Source organism: Budorcas taxicolor, chromosome 11 (genome assembly GCF_023091745.1).
Source record: "Budorcas taxicolor isolate Tak-1 chromosome 11, Takin1.1, whole genome shotgun sequence".
Lineage (NCBI taxonomy): Eukaryota > Metazoa > Chordata > Mammalia > Artiodactyla > Bovidae > Budorcas > Budorcas taxicolor.
Window position 1 is genome coordinate 72695391 of NC_068920.1, and position 14368 is coordinate 72709758.

The 14368-nt window shown below is 52.1% G+C and overlaps 1 protein-coding gene across 22 annotated transcripts in view; it reads right to left on the bottom strand.

Moving 5' to 3' along the window:
- Window positions 1–271: 271 nt before the first annotated feature.
- DYSF (dysferlin) overlaps window positions 272–14368 on the bottom strand; it is a 224180-nt gene continuing 210083 nt past the window's right edge. For 21 of the 22 annotated variants that reach the window (XM_052647718.1, XM_052647736.1, XM_052647726.1 and 18 more), the window contains 5 exons: window positions 12233–12332; window positions 7596–7774; window positions 5627–5736; window positions 4091–4238; window positions 272–535 (listed from right to left, as the gene is read on the bottom strand). In XM_052647718.1, the coding sequence (XP_052503678.1) occupies window positions 497–535; window positions 4091–4238; window positions 5627–5736; window positions 7596–7774; window positions 12233–12332 (576 nt within the window). In that variant the 3' untranslated portion in view covers window positions 272–496. Of the gene's footprint in view, window positions 536–4090; window positions 4239–5626; window positions 5737–7595; window positions 7775–12232; window positions 12333–14368 lie in introns of those variants that run through there. The other variant, XR_008200104.1, reaches the window with a different exon arrangement.

Below are 14368 nucleotides of genomic sequence, written 5' to 3' on the forward strand. Positions count from 1 at the left end.
CAGAGAGAAGTGTGGGCGAGAAAGAGGAGATGCCAGAGGGAGGAGGGCGCAGGACAGGGGACAGAGTCCGGGAGCAGAACATGCTGGGTCTCCAGGCAGGCTGACACTAAGCCTCAAAGTCCAGGCCACCCCCACCTTTCTTATCAAAAGATCACAGCTCCAGCGGGCCCACTGAGCAGAGACGGCACACCCCACACCCCCGCCCACCCAGACCCATCCCCTGCTCGGTCACCCCACTCAGGTGCCACAGAGACACACACCAAAGTTTTGTGGTTCCAACTGTTTTATACTGAAATACACATGGGCTGATCCCAAACGGTTCGGTTCAGGGGAGAAAGAAATGATGACAGCGGGTGATCCCAGGGCTCGACGTCGCCAACACTTGGTGCGTGTGCCAGTCCATCTGCCCACCCCAGCAGGACAGTCAGGCTTGAACATCTGGAGGAGCTCTACCGAGCGGGGCAGCAGAAGAAGCCAGTCCTGGGCCCAGGAGTCCTCAGCTGAAGGGCTTCACCAGCTTCATGGCAGCATAGTTCTGGAGAGAGGGAGGGAGGAGGCAGGGACAGGTGGTGACAGCTGCGGGGGAAAGGAGCTGGGAAAGGACTCAGCCACCTGCCTGCGCCTAGCACTCACCACCCCCGCCACACTCCACACTCAACACTGCAGCCTCCAGCCTCGCTGCCACGCCAGCCCACACTCTCCTGGGGGCCACGGCACTCAGTCTTCTCCCCCATCAACCAGGGCCCATTCCCAGCGTCCGCTCTGCCCAGAGGACTCTGCCCCAGCCAGGCCAGGCCCAGCACCTTCAATCAGACAGGTGGCCCGAAGGCGCGGTGGGGATTCTCCCCACCCCTCTCCCAGCTCCCCACACACAGGAACCCCGGGCTCATTGGCCACCACGCTCCTGCCCCAGAAGCAAAGAGAGAGGTGAGGGCAGGGGTGGTATACAAGGATGACCCACAACAGAGGCCAGCCCTGGAGATGGGTCACCCCTGATTAAGCCCTGGCTGCTGCAGGACTGACAGGAATCTCCCCTCCCCACTCCTCCCCCCCAAAACCATGAAAACACATACAACACAACACAGGGCTCCTAATTGGGACAGTATGTTCCCCAGCGCCGCCCGGGAAGGCCAACTCTGGAAACAAAGCCGCCGCTCCTTCCCCGCCAGCTCGCCTCCTGCCTCCCCACGCTGGCCCTGCTCCCTGCGGCCTCTGGGGGAGAGCTGGGGGAAAACAGACAGGCTGCCCTCCTGTCCCCCTCCCGGGGGAATTTCCGAGGGGGTGGGAGATTAGGTCTATGCGGGGGAGGAGGTGGCAGCCCTGGCCCCGAGCCCCTCTCCATCAAGGCCTCTGCCCCCAAAACCTGCAAGCTAGGCGAGGGGCACGGGTCTGGCACCCACCAGGTGACCAAGCCACCTGGACATGCCCAGCTTGTGGCAAAGAACTGCAGGTGAGAGCATCGGCAGCCTCAGGTCCAGGCTGCCCCTTTGGCCCCAAAGCCTTCGCCTGGGAGCCGAGCCCGCACACCAGCCCTGGGAGAGAAGGCAGGGCTGGTATTTGAAGAGGACAATTCCCAGAAGATCTCAAAAGATTCGGATGCTGCTGGCTGGGGACCCAGGAGACAGGGAAGAGGCTCTGCCCAGGTCTGCCCACGGGGTCTGGGGCTATGGCTGCCCCTGAGATGAGAAAGGGTGGCAGGCTGAAAGTAACTGGAAATCTTCCCTCTGTCTCCCAGCCAGGTAGCTGGGACCTCCTTCCCTCTTCCCCAGGTCCCTGAGGCCAGTCTGCTGCCCAAGCGCCTTGCAGGGTGGGGCCCGGCTGGCCAGGGGCAGGCCCAGGCATAGCCAGGAGATAGGAATTTTACTTGGGGCCGGGCCCTGCCCTCCCCTTGGCTCTTCAGCAGAAGGCTGGCTTGACATGCAGCCCCCTCCCCACACCGCTCCCCTCCGCACAGTGCTGGTCACAGCAGGTCAGTGCTGACCCAGCCCAGCCCTGCCTCATGCCCATGGGGGTCCCAGCCGAGGCCACTTGGGGAGTCCCTGGCAGAGCCAAAAGCAGCCAGCTCATGACTCCACATGGAGCTCCATCTCACACAACAGTGATGCTCAAACCAGAACGTTTGAGGCAGATTCTCCCCAGCAGACCTGGAGCGGGCCAGGGCTCTGCAATCCTCCCTGGTGCCGCTGCAGCTCGCTTCTCAGACCACCTGCTCGGGAGCGTGGGGGTGTGCCAGCTCGCCTTGCCCGCACTCCCTGGCCCAGCCTCACCGTGGAGCGCTAGGCTGTATCCTGTTCTCCCCGTGGTCCTGGCATCACTGTGTCTCCTCGTGGACTGCCAGCTTATCAGACCACCAGCCTCACCACCCGCTCCATCACCCACAGAACTCACCCTTGGCTCCCGGACACAAAGTCTTTGCCTGAACCGAATGGTGGCTGGGCATAAACGACATGAGAGGAGGTGAGCCTGAGGAGAGGCCAGGCGAGGGGCACTGCGCCTCCCCAACCTGACCACCTGGGCCTGCCCCAGGGGAAGAGACACAGAGGTGGAGTCCTGGGCCTGAGCCCTGAGCCCAGGTCACTGCCAGGGCAGCTAAGCTCTCTTCCAGGGCCCAGTAGCTAACCCCGTATTAGCAGTTGTAGTTTGTCTTCTTTCACCAAGAGGGCACCCAAACCAAACAAGCCTGACCCCCATAACCTCACGCACCCCTGAGCCTCAGGCCTATCTGGTCAATGTAAGTCTTCTCGCTAAGACGCAGAACAGTCTCAGCCTGCTCAAAGGGCCTGGCCCTCAGCCCAACCCGTGGCCACCCCGGCTCTAGACCCTCCTTTGTGACTCAGGGCCCAGAGGGTGCCAGGGCCTGGGTGTCTGAACCAGAGCTCCCCTCCACTGCTCCCACAGTTCACGGTATCAGGGCCTGAAGGGGAAGCTCTGCCATTGTTACTGTCTTCCTCAGGAGGCTCTCTGCTGGTACCAGGCCTCGCCAGCTAGGCTGGGAGAGGCGCTTGGAACCCCTCCTTCTCCTGGAGGACTCACAGAGCAAAGAGCTCACAGGTGAGTAATTCCACCGCCCAGCGTGGGGACCGTGCGCGTGGCCGGCGGCCTGGTGCTGACCAGGGCTGTGGCTGGAACCCCAGCCTGGGAGCTGTACACAGACTGCCCTGCAGCCCTGAGCTGGCCCCTCCCCTCTCTGGGTGTCTGTTTCTTTCCATTCAAGTCAGGGTGACATGGAGTTGATCACACGGTTCCTCTACTTGTACATGGATTTGAAATTTTCATGTTAAAAAGTTTTAAAAATTTAGAAGAGATTGAAACTCAGGTATCAGCCTGGGAACCTGTGATCCCTTCAAGGTCTGAGGTTCTAGAGACGCTCAGGTGCTGCCGTGAGGACCCAGGGAGCCTGGGCAGGGGAGATAGCTCCAGATTCTCCTCCTTTGGGAGCAGCCCGCAGAGCGGGCCTGGTCGCTCTCTGTCAGGCACCAGCTGGCCTCTCAGGCACTCAGCAGGGAAAGGGGCCCAGTGTCCACTGCGTCGGGGAGAGGCTCCTGGCACACCCCCTCCTCACTCACACCCCGCCCCAGGCCACCCCACTGCAGAAAACAGGCGCACGTTCAGGTCCCCAGGTGGACCCCAAGCCCCTCTCCAGGCCCTCAGCAGGCGCCATCCTCACAGACACAGGGCCTCCCCCTGTTCTCTGCCATCCACACCTTCCCTTCCCTTCCTGACCAAGCTCCAAGCCCTCCTTCAAGCAGGTTCTCCTGCCCACGCCTGCCCAAGGGCCTCATCTTGATTACACAGCCCATCAGGGGCTTGCTGAGCACACTGTGTCTCCCCATTAAGGGCAAGACTCAGAACTCCCCAAGGGTCTCCTACCAGACTGGGGACCCCCAAGACAGAGCCTATGTCTCCTTCCTCAGGCCACAGACTCCCCAAGGACAGAGGCTGCCTCTCCATCAGACAGCCAGTGCACTGGAGGTCAATGACAGGCTCCTCCGAGACCAGGGGCTGCTGGAGCTCAAGAACGGTACCTCCCACATCAGACCAGGAGCTCCCCCGAGACAGGGTCTGTGCCTCCCCCCTCGGGCCAGCTTACCGGGAAGGAGTAGACAAAGATGCCCAAGAAGAGCAGGAAGATGAAGAGAATGAGGAAGAGGATGATGGCACACCGGAACCGCCGCCACAGGATGAACTTCATAGTCTTGTACGGGGAGGTGAACCAGAGGAAGGAGGTGTCAGGCCGCCTGCAAGGGAGATCCCAGAGGTCAGCAGGGCACCCCACCAGTGCTGCTCCCTGTGAGCCCTGCTCCCACATCACCCTGGCCCTCCCCAGCCAGGCCCCCAGACCCCCCAGCCTCCAGCCCCGGCCCCTGTCCCTTTGCCTCTGCATCCCCTTCTCCTCCCAGCCTTTGCTACATCATAAGCCCTGCCCACACCCCTCTTCTCTTCCTGACACCATCAAGCCCTGCACACCCTCAGGGACCCAGTTATTAGCCACCCTGTCCAGGTTACCTTCCCTGTCGCTCTCCCCTTCCTGACCCAGGACTGTCACAGACTAGAGTCCTGGGGACTGGACAGAGCTTCAAGGGGCTCCACTTTCGCTGAGCTATGGCCCATGAGCTCCAGATAAGCTCTGCCACAGGCCTAGATGCACATGGCTGGTCCACGGTCAGGGAAGGATGGCAGGAACTGAACCCAGAAAGGTGACTGTCTCTCACAACCAGGAACTGCAGATCCTTCCCCGAGATCAGCCTCGCAGTTCAAAGAGCCGGCAGGTTTTGTGTCTCAGTAACGGCCATTCTGACATTCGCGTGCATGCCACTGGCTCTCCTGGGTCTCCCTCATCTTTCCACCCAGATCCCAGCACCCTTGGGTAGGGGGCCTCCTGCTGCTCAGCCAGCCTGTGGCGGTCAGGACAGCTCTGTGACAAAATGGGCTGTCTGTGCTAAGTGTGACTTGAGCTCAGCAGGCTGTGGGAAAGACCCAGCAAATGCAGCCCGATCACTCACACACACCCCTGCTGCCAACAGCCGTCTTTCAGGCTCCGATAACTGTCTTCAAGCCATCTACATCCACTGGATTGGCTTATATCCCTTATCTGGGAGGTAGGGGAGGCAGAGGCTAGGCCCCCATTCCACAGGTGGGAAAATGGAAAGACCTTTTGAAAGCCACGTTGACACCACAAGAGAGCCACAGAAGCAGCTTGTTCAGGGGAAAGACCTTGAGTCAGGCTCCAGAGCCAATCAGACCAGGTGTGAGAATTTCAGCTTCACCACTTTCCTTGGAACGACCTTATTTAATTTTGCTGTGATTGTTTTCTCATTTGTAAAGTGAGGAGGCCAAGATGACCCAGCAGGGAAGGTTCCATGACACAACATACACAAGCCGTATGACAGCACGCTTGGCCTACAACCACCAGTTGCTCAACAGTGCTTGCTTCTGGAATGAACTGATGAGCCCAGCCTGTTCTGGAAGGGTGTCGGTCACCTGCTCCCTAACGAGGACCCTGGGATGAGTCACACCCTCCTCTGGGCCTCGGGACCTCCGTGTGGCTATGCAGTGGGTGCCTCCTCCACTGTGGCTACGCCTCCCAGTCCCCTTGGCCATCAGCGGGCAGGGGCTGGGCACCAACCTTGGGTCCTCGAGCTTGGGATTCATGTTAGGTTCATCCCGGCCGTGGCCGGCTGGCCGCTCCTCATGCTCACTCTCTGTTACAATCTCCAAGGTCATCTCCAGCTTGCCCTGTGGGGAAAGAGGGACCTGGTCAGGGACACAAAGGCTCAGCACCGTGGCTTGGAGAGGAGCCAGGCCAGGACAGATGTCAAGGTCACTTTATGATTTTTTTTTTGAAAAGTGATAACAGGATGATCTGATCATAAAAGTACCCGTTCCTAGAAGAACATGTAGTAACTACAAACACGTGTCTGCACGTATGGGCTTCCCTAATGGCTCAGAGCTTAAAGAGTCTGCCTGGAATGCAGGAGACCCAGGTTCGATCCCCGGGTTGGGAAGATGCCCTGGAGAAGGAAATGGCAACCCACTCCAATACTCTTGCCTGGAGAATCCCATGGAGGGAGGAGCCTGGTAGGCTACAGTCCATGGGGTCGCAAAGAGTCGGACACGACTGAGCGATTTTACTTTACTTTACAGACACGTATAAAGAAAGGATACTGTCACTCATACTTTCCCTATGTAACGATAAGCACTCCTAATGTTTTATTCATCAGACTTATTTTTCTCTGCAAGTATATGAAATACCATACTGTGTATATTTAGTTCTATAGCTTGCTTCTTTCACTTAAAATAATATATTTTATTATTATACAATTATATATTCTTTTAAAGTTTGCTTTTAATGCTATAAAACATTCTATGCAATGGCTGACCATAATTTATTTAGTAAACTAGTTATTTTGGTTCATTTAAGTTGTTTCCAACTCTTCGTTGTTGTAAAAAAAAAAATGCTGCAACCAACACCCTAGAACCGTAAAGCTCTAATTTAATGAGGTTATTTCTTTAGGAAAGATTTTAGAAGTGGGATAAAAAATTTCAAAGGGAATAAATATTGCTAAGTTTCAGTCTATATATTACTAAATTGTTTCCCCAAATGTAAAATCACTAGCCTGGAGGGCAAAAGTAAACGAGGGGGGAGTCTCTCTGCATCCTCGCTAGCAATGAGCATTTCTGTTTTAAAACACTCTACTATAATACATTAAAGATGTTTTCACATTTTAAAATACTCCTTTATGTAATTACCAGGGGAAATGGACTTTCTTAAATTTTAATGGCCACTCTACTCGTTTGTGTATTATCTATGCAAGCACTGCACTCATTTTTCTTTTGAGACATTAGTATTTCTTATTAATTGTTATAATTTGTTACACAACATGAATATTTTATTTCAGGGGCCACTTAAGGGGTTGGGTGGCTGCTTGCTGTTTCCAGGTACAACTGACCCTTGAACCACATAGGTTTTAACCATGCAGATCCACCTATACACATATTATTTCAGTAAATATACAGTCGGCCCTCATTTGCAGGTTTCAATCCACAGACTCCACCAACCGTGGAGGGCCAACTATGAGACTTGAGCATCCGTGGATTTTGATGTCCACAGGGCTCCTGGAACCAACCCCCCGTAGATATTGAGGGACAATAATAAACTGTCATTTACTTCCCCTGCAGAGGCAGGACAATTCCTCATGGTCCCCAGCCACGCCCCTGGACAGACCTCTGGGCAGAGGGAATAGTCCCTCAAGGATGGTCCCTTGTAGGGTTCTGCTTAAATGGGAGCGGCATGATGCCTGTCCTCTTCCAGAAGTCTAGCCAAAGGGGAACTCAGGACACAGATCACTGTGAAGGCCAGAGAGCAGAGTATAAACTAAACAGGATCCACAGAGATTAAGGCACCTTTGATTTAAATAGGCTTCGCTGGGATACAACCCTCAAGAAGAGGAAGGCTGGAAAGTAGCAAGGGAGAGGGACAGGTCTTGGGAAACAGACAGGGAGGGCAAGAGATAGAGAGAGGAACATGCCTGCGCCTGTGATCGCTATGGAGGAGCCACTCCCATGTCTCCACCGGCCAGATGGAGCTGACTTACCGCCAGCATCTTTTTCTCGCCCTCATCCGCCACACAGGGCCACCAGCCCTTCACTGTTTTCTGTTCAAAAAGAGACACGAACCGCTCTGGGTGGAAGGTGGCTTCCAGCTGGTCCACAGAGCACTTCTCGGCTGTCTTGGCGGGCTTGGGCATGTGGTTAAGGTCCAGCTGCAGAGAGCCTGTGGCAAAGAAGGTTGCTTTAGCCAGGCTTTCTCAGTCACTGCCAGCCTAGGACCACCCTGTGGCTCCAACTCTACTCTCCATCCGTCACCTCTCATCCCATCTGTTCAGCTTCCCATCCATCTGTTCACGCATCCATATGCCCGCTAATCTGCCCTTACTGATTCGCCCTCAACAGAGCTTCCCAACTGCTCAATTATTCATCTTACTATACTTACTTAGTATACGAGTGTTCCAATTTCTCCACATCCTCTCCAACATTTGTTATTTCCCATTTTTTGTTTTTGTTCTTGCTTTTATATAGGTACAAGTGTCATCTCATTGTAGTTCATTCATCTGCCCACCTAGTTATCCACACAGCTATTTTTCCATACTGCTTCATCTGCTCTTCTATTTTATCCCTCTTCTCCCAGAATAGATCCATCTTTTGGGTTAAGCCACATGAAAATTCTGATATTCAATTATCTTTGATGTATAAAAACAGTAATTTCATGTGGTTTCACCTAATCCAATTCCAACATGATGAAATCAGTGGGACTGGAGCACAGGTTACTGAAGGGATAAAGTGAGAGAGATAAATCTAAAAACCATTTTCTGAGGCCAAATTAAAGAAATTTTTGAATACCACACACAGGAGATTAGACTATTTTTCAGTGCGGAATGCTCAGTTACTGCAAGTATTCAGTGACTGCATCTGTTTTTGTAGTTTTTTCATTCCCTTCCTCCGTTTATCCTTCCGTGCAGCTATCTGCTTTGATTTAACTATCTATATCCCTCAATAGTAACATTTGCTGAGCACTATATCTCCATTAATCAGGTCATTATTCCATCCAACAGTTGTTCAACTCTGTATCAGCACTAATCTATGTACCCATCTAAACATCTCTCCATCCCTCAACTACAGATGAATGTTTATTTCTCATTTTAAATATGATCTCAATACAATATTAAGTAAAAACCAGGGCATTAAATCATATATATAGTATAATATAATCCAGGTCTCCTGCATTGCAGGCAGATTCTTTACCATCTGAGCCACCAAGAAAGCCCACATATATATTATATATATCTACATATATACTATATACTATATATACGCATATATAATATATCTGCTGCTGCTGAGTCACTTCAGTCGTGTCCGACTCTGTGCGACCCCATAGACGGCAGCCCACCAGGCTCCCCCGTCCCTGGGATTCTCCAGGCAAGAACACTGGAGTGGGTTGCCATTTCCTTCTCCAATGCGTGAAAGTGAAAAGTGAAAGTAAAGTCGCTCAGTCGTGTCTGACTCTTCGAGACCCCCTGGACTGCAGCCTGCCAGGCTCCTCTGCCCATGGGATTTTCCAGGCAAGAGTACTGGAGTGGGGTGCCAATGGCTTCCCTGATACAAATATATACATATATATAAAATATATATAGTATAGTGTATATATAGTATATCTATATAAAGTAAGCTATATATACACACATAGATAGTATATCATAAAGACTATAAGGGAACACAGGATAATTTCTTGATCGCAAAATTTCTAGATCATAACTATTACTTTTAAAATAAGGCAATAAATATTCAAAAGAAGTAAAATATGTAATTAGAAAATACATTATGAAGAGGGAAAAGGAAATGTCTTAATAATGCTGTAAGCTTCTAAGAGAGTAGATCTTAAAATTTCTCTTCACAAGAAAAAAAAATTAGCTATGCAGCTTATTGTGCTGATCCTTTCACAATAGATACAAACATCAAATTAAAAGAAATCTGTGGAGTTTAAAAGTAGCAGTTTTAGTGGCTTCATTTTTAAAAACACAAAATGATCCTATTTAATTTTATATTGAACGCCATTTTTTCATTCAATAGAATGCGGTTTTTGTCTTACTAAAATTGGTTTTCTCTGTACATCTGTGGCTGATTCATGTTGATGTATGGCAAAAACCATCACAATATTGTAAACTAATTAGCCTCCAATTAAAATAAATTAATTAATTAAAAAATAAAATGAGAAAAAAATGGTTTTCTAAAGCCTCATCCCATAAAGGCAAGAATGATAGAAGGATACTAAAAAAAATTTTTAGTCTGCAAGCAAAAGAGGTTCTGTAAAAACTAAAAAGCAATTGAAAATGGTGAAATTATTTGTAATGTGTCCTTACTTTATAAAAAGCTCTGAAAATCAATAATAAAAGAGGAACATCCCAAAACCGTGAAAAAGAAAATAACAAAAAAATATAGATAATAAACATGTTTTTAAAGTTCTACCTTACAAGTAAAGAAGAAATGCAAAGAAAGATAAAAATGAGGTGTCATATTGGCAGGTTTTTCTTTTTTTTAAGAAAGATAACACTTTTAGCAAAAGTTTAAGGAAAATAGTGCTCTTGGGCAAATAGAGAACAGATGATAATATAAAAATGTAAAATCTATCTAGAGGGCAATTGAACAAAACGTTTCAAAAACCACTCTAAGACTAAAAATCTGCTTCTTAAAATTTAGGGAAGATGTGCACAAATGGTCCAAAGATGTGAGCCTAGACTGCCACTCACACAGGAAAGCCTGGAAATGAGCTGAGAGTGCACCAAGGCGGGATCAGTGAGACAGGAGAGGATCCATCTGTGCAACGGGCCATCGGGTGGACGTTAAGTGCCATGATGTAGATGCAAATGGAGACGGGTAACTCCTGACAGTAGGAACATTCTTAATGTCTTGTTTCCCACAAAAAGATCTAAAACAGTATGTGTAACATAAACTCATTTTGCTATCTCTATGCCATACATTCGTGTGTATATCTATGTATAAACTACACATTCAGGGCTTCCCCGGGGGTCCAGTGATTAAGAAGCCACCTGCCAATGCAGAGGACACAGGTTTGATCCCTGGTCCACGGAGACCCCACTTGCAGCAGAGCAACTAAGTAAGCTGCGTGGGTCACACCTACTGAAGCCCATGCGTCCTACAGCCAGGGCTCCACAAAAAGAGAAGCCATTGCAAAGAGAAGTCCATGCACCGCACCAGAGAGTAGCCCCCACTCCCCGCAACTAGAGGCAGCCCACGCCCAGCAACAGAGACCCAGTGCAGCCAAAGAATAAAATAATTAATAATTTAAAAATATATTTTGGAAAAATATGCACATAACATGTATTTGCTTATATAAGAAATAATATACCCCAAAGCATTAGTGGAGGTTATCTCTGGGTAGTGAGATTATTACTTTTCACTTTCATGCATTGGAGAAGGAAATGGCAACCCACTCCAGTGTTCTTGCCTGGAGAATTCCAGGGACAGCGGAGCCTGGTGGGCTGCCATCTACAGGGTCGCACAGAGTCGGACACGACTAAAGCAACTTAGCAGCACCAGCAGTGAGATTATAATAAAATAGGAAAGGGAGGCATTGCTTATCTCCAGTTTCTAATGTGGCTACAGGAATTATGTAATAAGTAAAAGAACAAAAGTCCAACTTGGTGCTGTGATGCTAACACTCTGAATCTTTTACAGTGATGTGATGGAGCAGTCCTCAGTCCTCCAAGTGCAGGGGACCAGGCTGGGTGTGGGGGGACATGGGGTGAAGAGCAGCCTGATGGGCTGGAAGCCCTCTTCCCCATTCCTGCTGGGGCTGCTCCTCAAAATGTCCTTCCTTTGTGGTCGGGGTGGGTGGGGCGGGCAGGGCCAAGAGCTCGGCTAATCCTGCAATCAAGACCCACCCAAGGAGGGCTCCAGTGATTCATCCAAGCCTGCCCTGCTCCTAGCTGGCAAAGCGGAACTGGAACCCAGGACTCCTTACCTCCTGGAAGGCCTTTTTCACAGCCTCACTATTTTACTGAGGTGAAATTCACAAAATAAAATGCGCTGTTGTAAGCATTTTAAAGCGTACAACTCAGTGGCTTCTAGTATATTCCCAGAGTTGTGCGACCACTATCTAATTTCAGAATACTTTCATCATCCCTAAAAGACACATCGTACCCACTTCTCTTCCCAGTCCCCGGTGACCACTTTCTGTCTCTGGATTACGTATTGTGGACATTTCCTATGAAGGAGTCATACAATATTTGTCCTTTTATGTCTGACTTCTTTTACTTGGTATGTTTTCAAGGTTCACTCATGGTGTACCATGAGTCAGGATTTCACTTCTCTCGTGGCTGAATAACACCCCATTGTATGGATGCACCACAACTTTCCAGAGGCCAGACAGCTAGTGACAGCCAGCCCCTGCCCACACGTCTTCACCGGGGCTCCCCTCTCTTCCTTCCTTGGTCCCACCACCCACCACGGCCCACCATTCCATGCCGCCCTGCTGGCCGCTCTGATCCCCGTGGCAGAGCGTGTCACCAGCCTCACTCAGCACCAGGGACCACTGACTGTGAGCTCCCTGATCCTCCTGCCAGCCCTGCCGAAAGGGAGAGACACACACGTGCACAGCAGGGACTCTGGGACACACTGATAGGCAGAATGGTAGACTGGAAATGGTGCTCACCCAGAAAGTCATCGAAGGAGAACTTGTCGTTGTCCCAGATCTGGAATATCACTCGTGCGGGGATCTTGCTCTCTGTCTTGTCCAGCCTCCAGAAAGCATCCTGGCCCAGAGGAGAAGCAGAGAAGGAAGCAGGGGAACAGGATTAGAGAAGGGCAGAGGTCCCTTCCTGCCTGGAGGACTGCCTGGAGGAGGCAGTGTAGGGGGACATCCCTGAGGGACTTGCCAGAGCCAGGTCTTGGCAAGAAGACTGCTGAGACCCCAGAGAGCAGTGTTCACTTGATCTAAGGTAGTTCCTTTAATGCTCACAATTCCATGAGTCAAGGTTTTCATTCCTGTCTTACAGATGATGAAACAAAGGCCTGGAGAAGTAAATAATTTGCCTAGGCTCTGACAGCTAATAAAAACATTAATATTGCATTTCTTATACACCAGCCCCTTTCCATTATAAAATCATTTATCCTTGCAATGACCTATAAGAGAGATACTATCCCTACAGCTGAGGAAATCACAGCAAGTAATTTATCCAAGTCACCCGGTTAGGGAATGGTAAACTGGACCAGGCAGTCAGGTTCTGGGGTTCCACTCTCACCTCTTAATCGTGTTCTACCAGTGTGATCTTGGGAATAGGGTGGGCTGGCTGGCAATCTGGAGGGCTCCCCACAACACACTGTTGCAAGGAACTGGCACTGAGGAGCCCACCTTCATCTCCAAGATCTTACCCCAGGGCAGATCAAAAGCCCCCAGTGCTAGGAAGGTCACCAGCCCATTGCTCCCCCGCCTCCCCCTCCTCAGGCCAATCAGCCTGGACTAGCATCGCCTGGGCCTTCTCTCCACGGAGGCCTCGGGGAGCAGCTGAGTGTGGGCCCTGGGCTCCCTGAGGCCTGGATCCATCTCTGGCCCAGTCACACTCAACCCAAAGGACTGTCCCTGGGGCCTTCCAGCTCACACCTGCTCTCTGTCCTCTGCTGCTTCACCCGAGTGGGCAGCAAGGGGAGGAAACAATCTGACCACAGCCCGCTGATGGTTGGTGCCAGGTCATGGCAGGCTTGGGGCCCAGTCTCAAGGGCACAGACTCCACAGGAGTCGGGGAGCACTGCTGACCACCCAGGGCTTGTCTGGGCCCGGGTGCCCTATACATACAGGCTTGCTGGCCACTCCGCATCACACGGACCCCTCAGGGCTCCCGCACCAGCGCCCCCTGAGGAGCCATCACCTCGCGAAGCAGCCGGGTGCAGCCCGGACTGCTGGCGGGCTGGGGAAGGGGCTCAGGTCCCCACCTGGCCCCTCGCCCCCGGCCCCCATCTGGCGCCTCCCCCGCTCCGGGCCCCAGCCCTCCTGCAGGTGCCTCCCTCCTCTGGCGGGGCTTTTACGGCCAGCTCCACAGGCCCGCCTGCACAGGCCGCCAGCCTCCCCCATGCCTCTGGCCGGCCCGGTTTATGGGCTCAGTAATGAGCCAGAGGTTCAAACGGCCCCTGGTGGGAGCAGCTGGGCTGGGGCTCCAGCCTGGGGAATGGCCCCCCCAGGTCCCAGGCACTCATTATGCTCCCAGTCTGGGCCCTTTTACTAGCTGTTTATTTGCAGGGTGGGTGCCTGACGCGCAAGCAGGCCCTGGTGGATGTGCTGGGCTCCAGGTGGGGAGCCGGCCGGGGCAACCAGCGGTGGTTCAAAGCTGCCGGATGAAAGGAGACCTTGTACTTTATGACAGTCTCGTCTGGTTAATGGGGTCCCTGGAGGGCCTGCCTGCCAGAGGCCCTGAACCCCTCAGCAGAGGGGCTCTGCAGCAGGACCAGGACACCCAGAGGCTGTGCAGTGCCCCTGCAGTAACCCCCCAGCAGAGTCAGTCCCCTAGCCCAGACCGGCTAATTGGGGCCCCACTACGGGCATGTCTCCCCTGCCTCCCAGGGTCTTTTCTCCCAGAGGGACCTGCTGGCCCTCTCGGGTCAAGCCAGCTCCTCCCTCCCTTTCCTGGTTGACTGCAGAACCCCTTGCTGTCTCCAATCTCCTCTTCTGACCTCTGCCACCCCTCACTCCAGCTGCCCTCTCCAGAGCCTGGCACCACACAGGTGGGACCCCACCCGCCGTGGGCCTCCCCAGACCTCTCTTCCTCCTCCCCACTTAGCAGCCCTCCTGGCCTCC